Source organism: Drosophila busckii, chromosome 3R (genome assembly GCF_011750605.1).
Source record: "Drosophila busckii strain San Diego stock center, stock number 13000-0081.31 chromosome 3R, ASM1175060v1, whole genome shotgun sequence".
In the NCBI taxonomy this organism is placed as follows: domain Eukaryota; kingdom Metazoa; phylum Arthropoda; class Insecta; order Diptera; family Drosophilidae; genus Drosophila; species Drosophila busckii.
The window spans coordinates 7,850,584-7,869,070 of NC_046607.1; the positions used below are offsets into that span (position 1 = coordinate 7,850,584).

The 18,487-nt window shown below is 39.1% G+C and overlaps 3 protein-coding genes across 5 annotated transcripts; all 3 read left to right on the forward strand.

Annotated features, from left to right (window-relative positions):
- The first annotated feature begins 6,477 nt into the window (after positions 1–6,477).
- Positions 6,478–7,349, forward strand: LOC108602512. The gene has a single exon (XM_017990642.2). It carries the CDS (start codon positions 6,523–6,525, stop codon positions 7,249–7,251), a length of 729 nt encoding a protein of 242 aa, XP_017846131.1. The 5' UTR covers positions 6,478–6,522; the 3' UTR covers positions 7,252–7,349.
- An 8,093-nt stretch (positions 7,350–15,442) lies between these two features.
- Positions 15,443–16,917, forward strand: LOC108604831 (cAMP-dependent protein kinase catalytic subunit 2). 3 transcript variants are annotated; one of them, XM_017994445.1, is made up of 6 exons: positions 15,443–15,584; positions 15,652–15,792; positions 15,846–16,075; positions 16,145–16,310; positions 16,366–16,643; positions 16,702–16,917. In XM_017994445.1, the coding sequence occupies exons 1-6, from the start codon at positions 15,492–15,494 to the stop codon at positions 16,913–16,915; spliced, it is 1,122 nt and encodes a 373-aa protein (XP_017849934.1). In that variant the 5' UTR covers positions 15,443–15,491; the 3' UTR covers positions 16,916–16,917. The 3 variants fall into 3 exon arrangements, with proteins under 3 accessions (XP_017849934.1, XP_017849935.1, XP_017849936.1); XM_017994446.1 differs by having other exon boundaries at positions 16,707–16,796; XM_017994447.1 differs by lacking the exons at positions 15,443–15,584; positions 15,652–15,792 and having other exon boundaries at positions 15,989–16,075; positions 16,126–16,310.
- A 109-nt stretch (positions 16,918–17,026) lies between these two features.
- On the forward strand, positions 17,027–18,434 carry LOC108604833 (cAMP-dependent protein kinase catalytic subunit 2). Its single transcript, XM_017994448.1, has 4 exons — positions 17,027–17,543; positions 17,609–17,774; positions 17,827–18,104; positions 18,157–18,434. The coding sequence occupies exons 1-4, from the start codon at positions 17,089–17,091 to the stop codon at positions 18,371–18,373; spliced, it is 1,116 nt and encodes a 371-aa protein (XP_017849937.1). The 5' UTR covers positions 17,027–17,088; the 3' UTR covers positions 18,374–18,434.
- The last annotated feature ends 53 nt before the right edge of the window (positions 18,435–18,487 follow it).

Below are 18,487 nucleotides of genomic sequence, written 5' to 3' on the forward strand. Positions count from 1 at the left end.
ACGTTTCGCACGGTGCGACAAGCAGGAAAATTAGTGCAACTCCGATGGGGGGTGGGGTGGGCTGTCAATTTGAGCAAAGCGCAGCAAATGTATGAAAACAATGAAAACAGTGAAAAGCAATCGAACAACTGTATCGAATTACCAATCATTCAATACAATGCTATGGGGTGATGCCGTAGGAAAAGTTGTGACATGGTCACGCGACCTCTACACCCCCCACCACCAAATAGTTCACGGTGTCAGATTTAGCGATTTGCAGATTTAGTCGCAAGGATTTGCACATTTGTTCGCTTAGATTTTGATATTTCATATAAAGACATTACATTTACTCTTATTATCACTTACACTTCGAAGCCAAACAATTGAAATTGCAAATATCATCATAAAAAGCCCAACCCCTTCTTCTTCTTCTTCTTCTTCTTCCAGCCCCAGCATGTTGACCAAATTGCCGACAATTTGGGTTAACTGTAAATTTCACAAGCAAAGAGCAAACGTGCAAGTTTTAACAAAATACTTTCGAGTACAAATGCGTGTTGCTCTCTTGCCCACTTGTCAGTTGGCCATAAAATTCACTGAGCCGTAAAGGATGCGATGCTTTTTAATATTAAAAGGGGCATCGAGAAAACAAAAACAGCATGAAGAAAAAAAAACTATGGCTGCATAAACTAAAACTAAAGCCTCTTGGCTATGCTCAGGCACGTCTTAAATGTTCAAATTATGTAAAATAAAATGTGCGCCAAAAGGATAAACGTTGCCTGCTCTGGGCTGACGTCAGCGTCAAAGCTGACTGACAGCTCATGGGGCCTGGACAAGTGGACGCCAGACAGACAGACAGACAGACAGACACGACACTCGAGCCAATCCTTGCAAGGTGTAAAAAAATACTGTCAACGTCAACGTCCGTCCATGCAAATGTTCTGGACTAATAACCGTGAGTACTTAAGCAGGTGCTGCTGCTGCTTTTGCTGCTGCTGCTTCTGCTTTTGGATGCGCCCACGCCAGCGGCTGTGATCAATCTTGCTAAGCTTTTGTTTTCACTGGGTTTTTGTGTATTTACAAAAAGGCAGTCGACGCCTTCCAAGTGCCAACGGCAATGGCCACGACATCAGGCGCAGACAACAACACAGTTGAGACATTCACAGTGACAGCAACTGGGACAACGTCAAGTCCTTTTTCGGCGTTTTGGTCTATGATTGATTAGCAATTAATTAGCTACACAAATAACTGTAATTATATGCCAAGCAGAACAATGTCAAAGACTCACAGCTTCTAACCCAACAAGAAAAACCAACCCCCACTGTCAACATACCCTATACCCTTTTTTAATGGCACACAAGAGGGTGTATCAATGTGGTTTGTAATAAGTAAAAACAAACATTTGAAAACTTTTTATACTTAAGCGAAAATTGCAGAAAAAAATGATCGAGAAAAAGAAATAGAAATCAAAGAACGTTTTGCAGCTAATTTTGGATTTAAGATTCAATTATATGGCTAAATATCAAACATATAGCAAGGATTTATACAAACAGCCACATCATATTTTGATTGGTGCTTTTTAATATAAACTTATTTAAAAAATAGCATTTAATTTGAATTAAAGTCGAACACTTCATTGAATTGAAATTTAAATTCAATAAAAATTTAAGCAATGAATTCATTTTGCATTAAATCAAGTAAATGCATTTGAAATAAAAATTCAATTTTAAAAAAGAAATTAACTCAATATAAAAATAATTCATTAACAATGCAACTGAGAGTAATTCAAATTCAGATTGGCATAAAATGAACGCATTCAGAAATATCGTAACTCAAGATGAATTAAATTTAAAAATGATTTTAATTTTTTACATTACTGTCTAGGAAAATATCCTTTCTTTTTATACGAGAAATGTCGAAAATTTCAACATGATAGGACTGAACGTTTTAGCAGATATTCCAATTATTACAGTTTTCATAGGAAATTTGCCATTCACTTTCACTAAGGATTTACTTAATTGAATAATCTGCTAGGACAACGATTGAGACAACTGCCGCTACCTATTATAAATTGACTGCAATATATTTTACAGAGTATCTCTCATAGTCTAACACTAATTTACATTTTTCTTTACATTTTTTATGCGTTGCCATTGAAAATTACTTGCGAAAATTTGTAGAGAACGCTGAGAGCGCTTCCACCTTTTTCTGTGTACTACGCACAACGTTTTTGCTAATTTGCATTTTGTTGTTGTCTATATATTTTTTATGTGCTTATGAAACGAATCTGTTGTAAGTTTGGCACTTGCGGCCTCACAACAGCCATTGCTTTTTACGAGGCGAAATGGCAACCAATATATCCTAATGACAGTTTATTGTCAGGACGAAGTATTCGTCACAGTTGAACAGCAAAATAAAATCGGCAGGCAATAGATAAAAAGCAAAGTAGTTGAAGTCACCCCTAATTGCATAAAATTTAGTTACGCTCAAAAATTTACCTACCAATTTTATTTAAAGCAACACACAGCAAAGTGATGTGAGCTTTGTTTAAGCCAAGAACTTGGCTTGCTGCTGCGGCTGCTGACAAGTTCTATAGTTTTTGGCTAGCCATCAATGCATGACTGACCCTGTCAATAGTGCATATATATATATGTATTGAAATCCATTTAGTGCATATGCAATATTTAATGCAAGGATATGGATCGCAATTCCAAGTCGGTGTCAGTTGCAGGGCAGAAGCTTCAGCTTCAGCTTTCCATATTGCATATGAATCTGCCTGTGGCGGCATTGTTTCGAGTTCCGCTCCCCGCGAGACTGTGGCAACCGCATTTTGTGTGCATTTTGCTGACATTGAGTGCTACGACAAGCGACGTGTGCGACGAGGACGACGACGACAGTGCTCGAATTGGTGGCTCTCTTTATGGCTGAAAGCTTTTGTCGCTGCCGTGGCACTAAACATGTCTCTGCTGTCTTCCATGTTTGGCGCTACTCCAAAATATAACTTAAGTTTCTGGTCAAATGAATTTGGCAAAGGTAGCCAAAAGCCCAAAAATCCAAAAATGCGAGCATACATTTGGGAGCTGGGGCTGGGGCAATTCTGAATTTATGCAAAATGCCAGCAAAAATGTTGTTTTTGCCTCATGTGCTGCATGTGGTTGTTGCACGTTGCACTGTGGCCAAACCACATTTGGCACTTTAAGTGGCATTCTTATTGTTATTGTTGTTGCAACTTTTTTTTGCTTTGTCACCTGTTTTTGCTTTCTTGGCTTCAGTAGCACTTTTTACGATCATGTCAACATTTTGACTTGAGTGCAATTTTACGCACGTGCCCCGCTCTTCACATGTGGCAGTAAAATCGAAAAGTAATGCAATAAAATTCGCTTTCATTAAAAGCATTAAAATAGGTTTTTGACATGCCATAAAAATTGTTTTCACGTAAATTCACACACACACTCACACGCACTTTAAGCGTGTAAAAGCTGCTGCTGATTTTGTACTAGCTAAATGGGAATTTTATTGTTCAGGGAGCTGCGGCTGACGCATTGCCATTAGCTTGCTACACGGCATCGAGACCGAGACCGAGACTCGGGTCTCACCTAAGCATCATAAAGAGCAGGCCATGCCATTTTTTCCTTCGTTTTTGTTTATTTTCGTTTTAACGCCAGCAGGTCATCTGGGGAAAGGCGTTGATTTCTGTCAGCTGCTCACAATATACAATTCAGCTATAGCATATATAGCTTAATATATATAGCTGGGGCCAAGTAAACCAGGGAATTGCACAAGGCAGCGTTGGATCGGACTCATATACAATATTTTTTACATATTTTTTGCTTTAAATATACTTATTTGTTTACTTACTTATTTGTTTCTGTTGAGCGTAGAATCTGAAAGTACATCAACATTTTTAAACACATGAGATATTAAAATTGTATATTCAAATAAAGTTTAATACTAAAAATAATTTAGCTTGCGATTCTCAACATAATAAAGTTAAGTTCTAACTTATTCTTAAAAAATATAGCTCGAATGCCCGTGATATTAGAATAAGGTTCATTTCGTATTTCCTTAACCCAAGTATTAGATAATTGAGTTTTTCAATCCCGAATATTTTTTAATTCACTCACAGGTGAACCGACCAGTCAACCTAACGAACTATTTTAAGCAATTCATTAAACAGGAGTATTTTAACAACTTAGTACTTAACAAAACTCAGGCTTAATCAAGTTTGAAATACTTGATTTATTCGTAATTTTATTTGATAAATTATCGTTTATATGTGTGCTCAGCACTTCACAGCTTTCAATCCATAAATATGAATATTACTAACATCTTAAAAAAAAAAAAAAAAAACAAGAACAACCGTCTTTGATTTTCTGCACTTTTTCAAAAATTTCTTTTTATTTTTACTTAAGTTTTCAACATCTGCTCAAACCTGACTATGTCATGGATTTCAGTTGTTGAGCTAAAGCTTTGACAGAACATAATATCAAAAGTATTTAATATTCTGTCTAATTAAAGTCGGTTGGCTTAGCATTTTATTCTTAAGAATTATCTATTAGTATATACAGTATATATCTGTTTGTATATACAATTCTAGTTCCAATTGTGTTAATTTCATTTGAGTGACGTGGGTGAAAAAAGAAGATTGAATGGTATAATTATAATAATATAACCTATGATATTTTTTGAAAAGAATTAATTTTAGTGATTACGTTAACCAAGTGGAAGGCTGGTTTAACATTTGCTCATTTATGCCCACAATTGGTTTGCTGATTTAACAATTTTTAGCTAAATAAAATATATAATTATTGCTAAGATATTTTGTTCAACTTAAGCATATTTAACTGACATGTCAAACTCAGCAATTCATAACAGACAACGGACAACGAAAAACATTTCGTTGTCATGTTTGGACAATCGACATGCTATAAACCAAAAATTGTCTGCTAAATTGGTAATTGACAGGGAATAAAATGCAAAAATCTAACGTGCATTAATGGCCGCCATCGGGGGTTATTAACTTGAAATTGCCAATGAGCAAAATCGTTGGCCAACGAGTTGCAAGCTGGAGTATTTTTTTTTTTTCGTGTTTTACGCGGAGGCATGCGTAATGGCTTGTCCCGTTGTCCCGTTAATTGCTGCGACAGCTTGTGTGGCAAATATTTTGGCTACGTTTGGCTGGCGCGGTAAGCCGCGCTGTAATAAATGATATTAATTTTAATAATTGCAGCGATTTTCATTGGCCAGACATTCGGGCGAATTGACTCGTAAATGGCGTAAAAATATGCCAAAGCGTTTTTATTTAGGCCACTTATTTTATTTTGGCCAGCATATAGAGCTAGAGATAGAGCCAGAACGACTCAATGAAAACATTTAATGATGATCATGAAAACTGCTTAATCGGAAGAACGCATATAAACATGAATATGAATAAATGTATGTCAGCTTAGATATTAAGCAGCAAAGCATAAATACGCAGCAAAAACATGAAATGAATAAACAACAACAAATAAATACTATATGTGCTACGTACGCGCATTCATATGAACACTTTTCATCTTTTTATACACTTTGACATTCAAATCAAGAATGGAAGAGGGTAGCATGAAGTTGTGCAAAATGAAAGTAACAGGCAGAATAAGAATATATTTATTCCTGATGAGCTAAACAAATTGAGTCAATTGGGCCTTGTCCATCTTTTTACTTTTCCGAATCTATGAGCGCCAAGAACTCAGAGACTAAGAGTTAGAGAGAAAAAAATGGTATGCTGATACTTCTTATCCCAAAGCTATAGTTTTATTATATTTTTTAGTTTTCTACAAAAAAAATCTTTTTGAAAATCGAAAAATCCTAACTACGCTCCCAATATTTAACAGAAATTTGAGTTAATTGGGTTCCGTTCAACTGTCCGTATGTATGAGCGCCAAGAACTCAGAGACTATGGTATGTGAGTATTTCTGATACCAAAGCTATAGTTTTAATTTATTTTTTATTTTTCTACAAAAAAATCAGTTTGAAAATCGAAAACTGTCGTCTGTATGAGTGCCAATAACTCATAGACTATAAGACTTAGAAAAAAAAGTTAAATCAGTAACTTTTGTTTTTATAAATTGTCTACAAAAATAAATTCACATATTTAAAAGAATTTTTTTTTAATAAATTATACACAAACTTTAGCACGTTCTTAGCTGATGCCAAGGAATTAATTTACAAATTCCATTTAAAATATGTGCCAAAGTGTATTAGCAACTCGAACGTTCCCAAATTTTTTAGTGCTGCTTACGTTTTTTGGTTTTGCACAAACAGCAGCATTTTTAATATAGCGTTTCATATTATTTTCCCCTGCCCAGAGTGAGAGAGTTTGCCGTTAGATTTTTATTGGTAACAGCAGCGACTATTTTTCGCATTTATAATATGGCGCTCATATATTTTCATGTACAGTAAATTATAAAGCGGGTTGTGGCTAAGCAGGCGCCTCACACAAAGCACACAAATTATTTGTTTATTTTTATACACTTTTTACTAATAAGAACTAAATTATAAAGCATGGAATATATATGTAAAATACTAAGCTACGATTTGGGTTTGCTCTATAAGCAGCTTTTGCAGTGTAATGCGTGTGAGCCGACGGAGTGTGGAAAGCAAAAGCAGCATAAGCCATATGTAGTGACTAAGCTGAGTTACACTATAAGAAATAAATATCCCAAGCGGCTGGTTACCTATGATGCGGAGGCGGCTGGAGAGCCGAGACTGATACGCATGTCTGGATTAAGTGAGAGTCAGCTGGAGCTGATGTCGCCAGCGTGTACAAAGCAGGAGGAGGAGGAGGAGGAAGACTGCAAGTCGGACGACAAATGCTGCAAGACTGAGCCAGAGGATAGACAAGCAGCTGGGCAGCAGTACGAGCAGCTGGAGCAGCGCAGTCGGCAGCTGCATCAACGCTATGTGCAGTGCCAGCAAGCTGAGCTGAAGCCGCTGCTAGGCGCGGATTGGAAGCAACTAAAGCCAGCAGAGAAAATGCGTTTCTTTTGGCAAGCGCTGACCAATTGCGAGCTGCGTGCCACGCCCTTTGAAAACTATCAAGAGGCTTACTTGCAGCATCGCCAACGCTCAGACAAGTGTCAGCAGTCCAAGCTGCTTGATAACTGGCGCTGCTTTAGCCCAAAGCAGCGACTGCCCTTCAATATGCAGGCGCTGCTCTATCATGTGAGCTCTGGCGCTGTGGATGCCACAGATCAGTGCGCTATACGTGCGTTGCTGAATCGCTGGCGTTGAGACTCTTCAGCTGTCCGACCTTGAGCATTGGTTGGGCGCATTAAAGTGTCTGTCAAGCGCTTGCGAATAATGAATAAACTGTTTCGATTTTAATTTTATAATTGCTGGCGCGCTTTCTTTTTTGCTTTTATACGAAGCAGATGTTGCCTTGTGTGCTATTTTTGTTGCAGCTACTCCAGCAATGGACTCTCTGCACTTGAAATACATTTTTGCTAAATTAATAATGGGCTTGAGTCAAGGTCAGCGGCGTTGACATGCATGAAATATTACGTATACGTACAAATAATTTGCACTCAATGAAAGACGCACATAAATTATTTGCACAAGGTCAGCACCTTTAAGCCATGTGCATAAATTGGCAATAAAGAAATGTGTGTGCAGAGAGCGACAAAAACTATTTAAAATGTAATTTCAATTTTTACGAGCACACACAATTGTTAACTTTGGCTTGTCCAATCGAAAATAAAAACAATAAATACAAACTAGACATTATGCTAATGCAAATGTTGCAAACAACAACAACAACAAGCTACAGTGGGCCAGACTGTCTGCTGCTGGGCTGGTGTTGAGTTTTATTGAAAAGTGTGTGCGGGCCGTTGACAACTTTTTGCTGTAAAACGAAATGAAATGGAAAACTAAACTTGGAAAAAAATAAATAAAGGAAAATCATCAATGTTAAGCAGCGCAGTTTTGATTCGCCACGTCTGCAAACTGTTACAAAGTGTGTGGCTGTGTGTGTGTCTGTGTGTGTGGCATGAAATTTATTGTTGTAGATATTGAGTTTTATAGTGGGTATCCCGTCGTTGCCTGCGCATAATGCGCTCACGGATTTTCGCATTTTTTTGGAAGCTGCAGAATCGAAAAACAATTGGCATTCGCTTGTCTGTCACACACTCGCAACACAACCCTAACACTCACCCCTTTTGCTCGTTTTTTTATGGCCTAGTGTTTAGGTTAGGCAAAGATTTGGTTGTTTTGATATTTGGCAATTTTATTGCCTCGACCCAAGTTCGCACCTCAATTTGTCTTCGTAAATGTGAAAAATGTGGAAATTAGCTGCGAGTCCAAGCAAGGGCCGCTGTCTTTTATAGCATCAACATTTCATCAATCACACGATATGTCACACCTATCTCTGCTCAGTTCTACTCAAAACTGTGGCGAATTTCAAGTTGCCATAAAAAGAGAAAGCAAAAGGAGTGTGCGGCGCGCTACCACGCCCACAAGCTAATGGCGCTGACAGTTGCTTAGCCAAAACTCAAACAGTTGCGACTACTTTAGTTTTGTTTGTGCTACAAAAACTTACAGCCAAAGTCTTAGTGCAAATAGAGAGGAGAGGCCAACCCTCGTTCATTCTATTAACATAACAATAATTATGACTATGCTACAGGCCTGTGTGTGTCCATTTGCGTTGAGTTGTTACGCAAACAATGCGAAATGCCCCGAAATGTCTTTTTCGCAGCCATAAGCAAAACGCGTTCAATCTGCCAATACAATTGACATCCTGGCAAGCGGCAGCGAGCAGCGACCAACGGTCAGACGCTATGCATCCGGTTGAATTGATTTTTAGCAAATAAAAATGGCAACTTTTCTGCTACTTTTACTATTACTTTACTTTATTTTTTCTGCTGCTGTGCGCTCTTCCACTTAATTAACTTGAATTGCTTATTGGGGCAAGCTGCCAGCGGTCTGTTCAGTTTGTCTGGACACAGTTCTCATAGGCGGTAGCTGCTCAGCTCATTAGGGTTTGTCGCACATAAATTCTGTTTAAAATGAAATTGACAGGGCGCGCTGCTTAAGCTTAGCGAAAATCCAATTTCCGCGCTAGGCTGTTTTTTAAGACTTTTGCGGCTGCTTGAGGCGCCAGCGCGTTGCAACACGTACGCGCAACACTTTTGCTTGTGGGCGGCGACGGCACAAGCGGCACAAGCTGCACAAGTGTGTGTGCTTCAGTGCTTTACTGCTTGGAGAGATCAGGTCATGTCGCGGTCATAAATACAACAATGCCCGTTGGCACAGGCAAAAGTTTGAGCAGAGTGTCGCCAGAGCCATAAATTTGCGCGCAAAAACTCACGGATTTATGTTGCAAAACGCAGCAGATAGCGACAAGGCTAGAAGTGTAGGGGGAGGCGCAGAGGGGCTGTGGGGAGTGTGGCTGTAACCGAGAGCAAACGTAATCCACTTTAAAGTTTGTCGCCGCCTTTTCATTTGGAAACGAACACGAAACGCGGCCTCGACTGTCAAGTCATGTGATATCCACTGCGATATCCTTGTGGATATATCCTTCACTTTAGTTTTGGTTACAGACTCTCAGCTTTTTATACTTTTCGCCCAGCCCAGCCCAGCCACATGCACTGCTTATCCAATTTGCATTTAACGCATTTTTAGCCAATTTCGTTGACTTTTGAACAAAACCAAAAAGAAATCCGAATAAAAGCAGAAGTTGTTCAAATTAGGCGCAGCAAACTGCTTAATACACTTTGTTATACAAAACAAAAGAGCTGCGTTGGCAGCGAAGTTTACAGTTAATGCAACTTGCAGTCTATTTGGGAATTGAATGTTTCCGAACGCTCTATTTAGAAATTCTATTATATCTAAGCGTTCTGAATTTATCAGAATGTTCTCAAATATGTATGCGGCAACGATCAAGAACAGGAACAAGCTTGTATGTGTTTTATTTTAATTTTTTTCGTTATATATTGTAATTGTAAATCGGTTAATTTTTGAATTTTCAAGCGCATACTGAAATATGCGGGAATGGCGTATAAAATTAATAGAAATAATATAAGAGCGTGTTGCGGTGAGTAAATTATTAGCTCCATATAAAATTTGTTATAGTTTGTTTATAGTTTCTGAGTTCTTGTTGCTCATACAGACAGTCAGACGGACATAGTTCTATCAATTTCGCTTATATTGCTGTTTCAAGCATTTATTAGATGTCTGCAACGTTTCTGCTTCTTCTTATGTTACATATGCTTGCACAACTTTATGCTACTCTTTAGCATTTTGCATGCAATTGTCAAAGTGTATAAAAATCAACGCCTTTTGCCTCACACTGTTGGTTAAATTGAGACACGCTGGTTGAAATTAATAAAACTGGCTGCCAAGTTATAGCCAAAGTCTGTGTTGTCATTTGGGGCCCAACCGCATGTAAAAATGTGTTCAATAAACGTTTGACCACCAAGGCGCCTTCAATATGCAAGCGCCGCTTCCAGCCGACAGCAGTCAATTTGGAATTTTTTAGCTGGTACAGTGGGAGTGGGTGGGTTAACTTCAGCTGCGTTTGACATGGGCCTATGGGCCGTTAGTTAGTTTGCGGTTCGCTTTTACTCTTTATGCCATCAAGCATCATTCTATGCGGCAATTAAAACTGCTGCAAACTATGCTCGCAATGCGGCATGGGGCATGTGGCAGCCGCCCACAAGTTGCATAAACACTTTTGGAGCAGCTGCTCGCTGCTTTGGCGAGTTGGGCGGATGTCGCATGGGCTTTCTATTTGACAGCGCCTAGGTATTAATTAGGTTGTTAATTTTGCATTTGGCGTGCGTCGTTCGCTATTCCCGTGAAAAACGCCAATGTCGCTGCTGATGACACACGTGGCACGATGATAAATCTGCCAGCTTGTGCCACAGCCTCTAAACATGTGTCGCACTTTGTTGCGCTCTTCCACTCACTCTCCCCCCTCTCCCTAGCCACCTGTCTAAATTAAGCGTGCAAATCGCATGCATGTCAAATTTAAATGCCGCACTCGAGAAATATTATGGCAGCCTGTGAAGATCTAAAAGGGTGTGTGTGTGTGTGTGTGTGCCACAGATTGCAGCACAGTCGTTCAATGTATTTTTTGCTTTGAACACGTCTCAGGTTATAAATTTTTGCATAATGAATACCTTGCACTTAAAGAAAACTAATTAGTTTTTGCCACAAAATGCGCTCAGCGTAAATATTGTGATATTTTCAATTAATTCTGAGACGTGCGCTCGACAATAAATCATTGTGTCAAAACTAAAACATTATTGTGCATATGTCCGGTTATATTAATATACAGTGGACTCTGGCAAAATAAAGTGAATGAATTCGCAATTTATAATTTTAAGTGTGCCGATATGGTAATTTATAATAATTTGAGATGGATAGGTATAGGGACTTTCAATATTTCTCCAGTTAGCAAACTTAACAAATATAAATATTGCCTAACATAGTTCTTGTTTTAGTGCTTGGTTGACTGATTGAATGTTTGACTCTGAGAAACGAGTTCAAAAAATAAAATAGGTCCGCGACTTATTTTAAAGTTGCAACAAAACTTTTTCAACTTGAATGGGTATTGACCATCGGAAATTTATATGCAAATAAAAGCATTCCAAATAAAATACATTCAACGTTTTTCTAAAATTAATAATTGTTTTTAATATTTGAGCTACTACAAAGAAACTTCGTTATTTTTTATTTTGAGACTAGCATTTCCTAAGTGCAACCCAGTCCTAGAACTACGCCTGCTCTAATTTGTCCATATCTGACCAGATATCGAATATCAAAAGCAATTTTCTATGGTGCTGGACTTTAGAGCCAAGCTTGGTAACTCTAGATTGCATAGATTTTGGATATAGACAGACAGGACTATATTGTCTCAGCTCATCATCTTGATTAAGATCACATAAGCTACAGCCAGTGACGACTTAATATTATATTAATCAATAAAACTCTTAGACTCATTAAGTCAACTAAGTCAAGTTGACGTCTATAAAATGTAATATATGTAATGAGATCTTATTGAATATAATAATTTGTTTTAATAGCTATAATAACTATAAGTAATGGCCAACAAAATATTAAATTAATATAATAATAATATAATATTAAACTTATTTTAAAGTCTTTTTTAAATTATATTTTCCATGAAGTTATAACGAAAATTTCCTAACAAATTTGAATTGTTTCGTGAACAAGCATTTCCAACTTGGTAATGTCCACTTGGGGAAGGAGCAAACTCACATGTGTGCTGCCTTAACTGTCAAGTCTTTAAATCAGATAGAATAACTAGTATGCCGTAGCAGCTTAATGATCTGTGGCTAAATAGAGAGCCAGATATGACAAGTAAAAAAGAATTTATGGCTGTAAAGAAGCAACAACAAACAGCAAAACTAACCAACCCTCCAGTAGAGCAGTAGCACCCCTCACTCGTTGTCAACATTTATCAGCGCTCCAAATGAGATGAAATTCGCACAAATCACGCAAAAATTTTGCACACTTAACCGTGAGCCAAGTCCTAGTTATGGGATGGTCTAGGGGTGTGCCGAGGGTGAAGCCAACTGATAAGAACTTGCAGCCTAATGCAGCGTGTCTATAACAACAACAACAACAAGCAAAAGCTTCAATTTTGCAACAGTTTCCGTTTGCAGTTGGTAAATGGACAATGCTCAAATGACATGGAGTGGGTGCCGCAACGTCCAATGGCAGCAGCAAGTGGCAACATTTCAATTGCCCTAAATTGAAAAGTCATAAATTTGGAGCGGCGTTTAGAAATCGCAACAGCACGGAAATGCGCACCATGCGTGTCCAATTATTGAAATACGACTTTAATTGAATTTCAATAAAATGTGCACAGAGTTTTCACCATTTCCCATGCACAATTTCCCGGCCACCGGGCACCGAGCACCGGCTCATGTTTATTTATTGTCAAAATGTTTAACATTTGCTGCACACAATAGTTTATAGCAAGTATTGTTTTAATATTTGCCAAAAGCGCAGCAGGCAAAACAAATTGTTTGTCGCTAAGTTTAGACGCGAATAAATGCACTTGGAGAAATTATTGAAAGTGCTTAAATTATAAAAAGCTAAAGGATTGAAAGTACTTAAATAAATGCATAATATTAATAATTCAGTTTGCTATATCATTTCATCAAAAGTTCGCTTAATTTGTAATGCATTTTTACTGTCAAACTAAAGCCAAATTTATACGCTTGACTTGTATTTAATTTGAGTTTTTTTTTTCAAGCCTTTATCATTTGTCTGCGTGTGCATAACCTGATCACATTTGTTATTGATTTATAGACACAATATCATCATCAGTGGCGGCTGCTGCTCGGGCCTGTGCCTGGCCATGCTGATTTATGGCAGTTTGGCCAAAAGCACAAAAGGTAGCCATTAACCCGTGCGCAAGTCAAAATGCCAGCACAGTCGACTGCACCACAGCAATAAAACCAAATGCGCATTAAAATTATAATAATAACACAAATTTCTATTTGCTCACACATACATATGGACATCTGACTTACCTCAAATGCTGGCAGTGGCAATGAGCAGTGAGCTGCAAAATGTCAGGCTCGCCACCCGCGGTGCTGGGCGTTGGGCGCTGGCCAAATCAACGGATTACATGCGAGCATTTAGAATAAAGGGGCGGGTGGGTTGGTTGGTTGGTTCGATGATTGAAACCGAAAAGGTGGTAACGCGGGCAGGTCGATGCGTGGAATTTTTTGGGGTGGAATTGACTGCAAAATCGTTGGCATTTTGCAAAGGGTTTGGGGGTACGGACGAGGGTTTTACTATTGCGGGCAGTGACTGACAACGGCGCATGACAAAAGTCACATGGCCTGGCCTGCGGATTAGTTACACCTTTTGCACACATTTCGATGGCATTGGCGACATTGTTGCTGCTTATTGAAGCGTGCATATTGAATGCATTTCCCGTTTGGCTCGTGGCGCTGCTTCATATGAGATATGCGCTCAGAGATTAACGCTAATGGGCAAGGGCTGAAAACCTTTCAGCATAATTGAATTTCTTGCTGTGTACTTTCACTTTCACCTACTTAAGCGCACAGCTTTGTGCTCTGGGTCCAAGAAAAATGACAATGATAACTTAAGCAAATATTAGCTAAAGCAGCCCAAGACAAATGCTGAGCATGTCAACAGTTCATCGAGGCGTCAATTACTTTGCATAAGCTCAGAGCTGCTGCTGCTGCTACTGCTGCTGGCAACTAATACAGCTAATGAATTTTAAGTGTTGCCAAAAGCGGCCAAAAGAAATGGCTAAAGATGCGAAACGTGTGCGTATGACTTAATCTGCGCTTGGGCTGCTTAGCGGGCGCGTTCTGGCCATGGCCAAGGCCTAACACATATGTGAGCATGAGCATTTCTATTTATTGTATGGGTCGACTGATATTATCCGCTTATTTATTGCAGTCGTTAACATATCTTAGCCCACTGGAGTTTATCTTCTGAAACGTGCATGTGGCTGCGGAGCGACTGAGCGAGTGAGCGAGTGAGAGTGGAAGTTAAATGAGCCTAGCTTTAGCTTTAGGCTGGGTTAAGGCAGTCAGTTCTATGTTAAGTAAGTGATATTATTTAGTTTTTGCACGATTTCTAATTTAGAGATTGAGCATGAAACAAAGAGGCAAAAAGCAATGCAAAGTTGAGTGCAAGTGAAAGCGCGTGCGTTCGCCTTTAGCATAAGACGTGACAATTTTTGTTATTTTAAGTAAATTAAAAAAATCACTTCAACCAGTGCCCCAGCTCTTTGCACTTTTGTTTTAATAAATAATGAAGTTTTCTACACAAACAAATGCCGTCACATTAGTTGGAACCCAGCATATTTAGAAAGCTATTTTCACATGGGCAGACACTTCAACCCGAATTGACCAAAGCTATCTGTGTGAGCTGTGAATTGCCTGAAAGATAATGATTAATTGTCAATTTTGGCTACCAAAATGGCCACTCAAACAAGTTACCTTAAAACTAGCTGCCACAGTCTATAAATATTCGCATGCCAACTGCCAAGCCAAGCCAAAGTGCTGGCGAGTTGAGAGCTGCCTGAACGGACTGACTGACTGACTGACATGTAGAAATAAATGTACTAGAAAATTACCAACTTATGTAATCTTGGTTAGCATCATTTATCAAGTGGACGTTTTGTAATTTTTCTTACTTTTGCCGGCCAACAAAATCCAGACCACATCAAGAAGTCGGTGACGAGTAACGTCGTCGTCAACGGTGATGGTGACGGTGACATGTGTGGGCCGTTTGGAGAGGAAATTGCCATTTCATGTGGGCGGTGGGCGCTGAGCGGCATGCGGCACGGTATATTTATCATACCTTGGCCTAATTTGAGCGACGCGCCCAACTAATTGAAAGCTTACAGGGATATTTGTCTCTCTCTTATACTTGTGTAATTTATAGTATATTTGCTGGTATGTATTGCTTTTGCTGTAGCTTTCGTTTTTGAAATACGGCATACAAATTTTCCGTAAATTATGATTATCAAAATTAACAATTTGTGTAGCTATAAGTGCAAGTTAGCCGATTTCTGCGTGCTGTGTGTTGTACCTGATTATTGTAGAAAATGCGTAAGCGATCTGCTTGCCGATTATGAGTAACCCGCAATCGATAAGCCAAACATATTTCAATCCAAAGGACGACTACGACGGTACTATATTGAGCCGCTTAAGAGACGAATTTGACGTACGTTGGAGCCGTCAAGATCCCTCGCCATATACCAACTTGGAAAATTACGTGCAGCGAGCGACGCTCGGTAATGGCAGCTTCGGCACCGTGGTATGTTTACACTAAAGTATACAAATCGAGCGAAACTTATCGATAAATTACAGCTGCTTGTGAAAGATAAGAGTAGTAAAAATTATTATGCTGCCAAAATGATGAACAAAGATGATTTGGTGCGACTTAAACAGATCGCTCATGTGCATAACGAGAAGACAGTGTTGAATGCAGTGCGTTTTCCATTTCTCGTTAATCTGGTGGACTCGACCAAGGACTTTGACTATCTGTATCTCATACTGCCGTTCGTAAACGGCGGCGAACTTTTTACCTATCATCGCAAGTGAGTGCTTCCATTTATATATGTAGATAGGCGCGTAATAATAGCCACAGTTCTTATATTTTGCCCAAGAGTGCGAAAGTTCAATGAGAAGCAATCCCGTTTCTATGCGGCACAAGTGTTACTGGGTCTCGAGTATTTGCATCGCATGAATCTCATCTATCGTGATCTCAAACCGGAGAATATACTAATGGATGCCAGAGGTTATCTGAAGCTAACAGACTTTGGTTTCACCAAGGTAACAACGACTAATCCAATAAATAATCAACTTATAGCATAACGGCCTTTCTTAGCGTGTCGAAAATCGCACTTCGACATTGTGTGGTACGCCGGAATATCTGGCACCCGAAATTATACAGCTGAAGCCCTACAGCAAGGGTGTGGATTGGTGGGCTTTCGGCATATTGCTGTATGAGTTTGTAGCTGGTCGTTCGCCGTTCGCGGCGCATAATCGTGATGTGATCTTGATGTACTCGAAAATCTGTCTGGGTGACTATCGTATACCCTCGTATTTTACGTCGCAGCTAAAGAACCTTATTGAGGATCTCATACAGGTGGAGCCGAACAAGCGGTTAGTATTGCCAATAGGTTCGCAGCAATTAGCTGACATCATTATTGGATTTCTTTAGTTTAGGTAACTCAAATGAGGCGTCGACAGAGATAAAGAAACATCCTTGGTTCCAGGGTGTCGATTGGTTCGCAATATTAAATTCGGAAATCAATGCGCCCTATATACCGTCTGTCTCCAATATTGAGGATTTGTCAAATTTTGAGCATTATGAACCAAAACAAAAACATAAGTCTAAAATAAATCGCCATCCCGACTTGTTTAATAATTTTTAAACGTTAGTCTCAATATTCTCTTACTCTCTAAGCTTTCAAATTATGATTTCTATCCGTATTTATTCAGAATTTTCTTATTTATTTAGAATTTTTAGGTTTGCTGTTTGCTTTGTGTCATGTGTATGTATTTATTTGGAACCGGCATCGAAATTAGCTAGCCAAAATTTATATTAATGCTGAATATTTACAAAGTACCTTTCATAACTTGTTTGGTAATGGGTCGACAATCACAAGTAGAACAGCAATATTTTAGCCCCAAGGTTGAGTACGTTCTAATCCTTGATAAGCTTAGAGATGAGTTCAATAAGAAATACGCGAAGAATGTACCATCGCCATCAACTGGTCTCGACAATTATGTGGTCAAGATAACGCTCGGTGCGGGCTCGTTCGGCAAGGTGCAGTTGGTTATGGATAAGGAAACGAAAATCTATTATGCTTCCAAGCAGCTGAGCAAGGATCAAATACTGAAGACCAAGCAAGTCGGGCATCTGATGAGTGAAAAGCGAGTGCTTACCGCTATGCATTTTCCATTCACCCTAAATCTGATTGCTTCATTTAAGGATTTCGATAGTTTGTATCTGATACTACCATTTTGTGCGGGCGGCGAGCTCTTCACCTATCATCGCAAGTATGTCTTAACCCTTTAAAAACTACATATATGATTATCATGACAAATTATTCGATACAATGTAGAATGCGCAAGTTTAGTGAAAAGCAAGCTCGTTTCTATGCGGCGCAAGTATTCTTGGCTTTGGAGTATTTGCATCATTGTAGTTTGCTTTATCGTGATCTGAAGCCAGAGAATATATGTATTGATCGTACTGGCTACCTAAAGGTTACAGATTTTGGTTTTGCAAAAGTAAGTTCAAGCTTAAGTCGCAGCTATACAACTAAAGTGCTTGTCTTTGCAGAAAGTGGAAACTCGCACAATGACGCTTTGCGGTACGCCGGAGTATTTACCGCCGGAGATAATACAGTCGAAGCCGTACGGCACTAGCGTGGACTGGTGGGCGTTTGGTGTGCTTATTTTTGAGCTAGTTAACGGTAATTCGCCCTTTGCGGCGCACAATCGTGACGTCATGGTGATGTACAATAAAATATGTGAGGCAGAATATAAAATGCCCAGTTCGTTTAGCTCATCCTTGCGACATCTTATCGATCATCTACTGCAGGTGGACCTATCCAAGCGGTAAGTCCACAATACAGCAGTTTGTGATTTTTCAATTTGACTTTCTTTGCAGCTATGGCAATTTAATTGGCGGCAATCGGGATATCAAGGAGCATGAGTGGTTCAAGGAAATTGATTGGATACCTATTCTAAATCAAACAATTCAAGCACCTTATGTCCCAAGCCTTGTGGGTCCTGACGACACCTCGCACTTTGATAAGCATACGGAGGGTAAACCGAAGCCAAAGGCCAAAACCATGCGACATGAAGAAGCCTTTGCTGATTTTTAGCCTCTTGTATGCATTTCCTTGTACTTAGATTGCAATGCGATAAGTTCTTTTTTTGGTATTTGGTAAACACTTGTCTTTTATTTCTAGCACCCATGATTACCCCCAGCTACTGCC

What these genes read in the sequence shown, in the direction of transcription:
- LOC108604831 (XM_017994445.1), top strand. Translation starts at nt 15,492, where the DNA reads ATGATTATCAAAATTAACAATTTGTGTAGCTATAAGTGCAAGTTAGCC. An exon ending in CTGATTATTGTAGAAAATGC is followed by an intron (nt 15,585 to 15,651) that starts GTAAGCGATCTG and finishes TTCAATCCAAAG; the next exon opens with GACGACTACGACGGTACTAT. An exon ending in ATGGCAGCTTCGGCACCGTG is followed by an intron (nt 15,793 to 15,845) that starts GTATGTTTACAC and finishes GATAAATTACAG; the next exon opens with CTGCTTGTGAAAGATAAGAG.
- LOC108602512 (XM_017990642.2), top strand. Translation starts at nt 6,523, where the DNA reads ATGGAATATATATGTAAAATACTAAGCTACGATTTGGGTTTGCTCTAT.
- LOC108604833 (XM_017994448.1), top strand. Translation starts at nt 17,089, where the DNA reads ATGCTGAATATTTACAAAGTACCTTTCATAACTTGTTTGGTAATGGGT. An exon ending in CTCTTCACCTATCATCGCAA is followed by an intron (nt 17,544 to 17,608) that starts GTATGTCTTAAC and finishes GATACAATGTAG; the next exon opens with AATGCGCAAGTTTAGTGAAA. An exon ending in CAGGTGGACCTATCCAAGCG is followed by an intron (nt 18,105 to 18,156) that starts GTAAGTCCACAA and finishes CTTTCTTTGCAG; the next exon opens with CTATGGCAATTTAATTGGCG.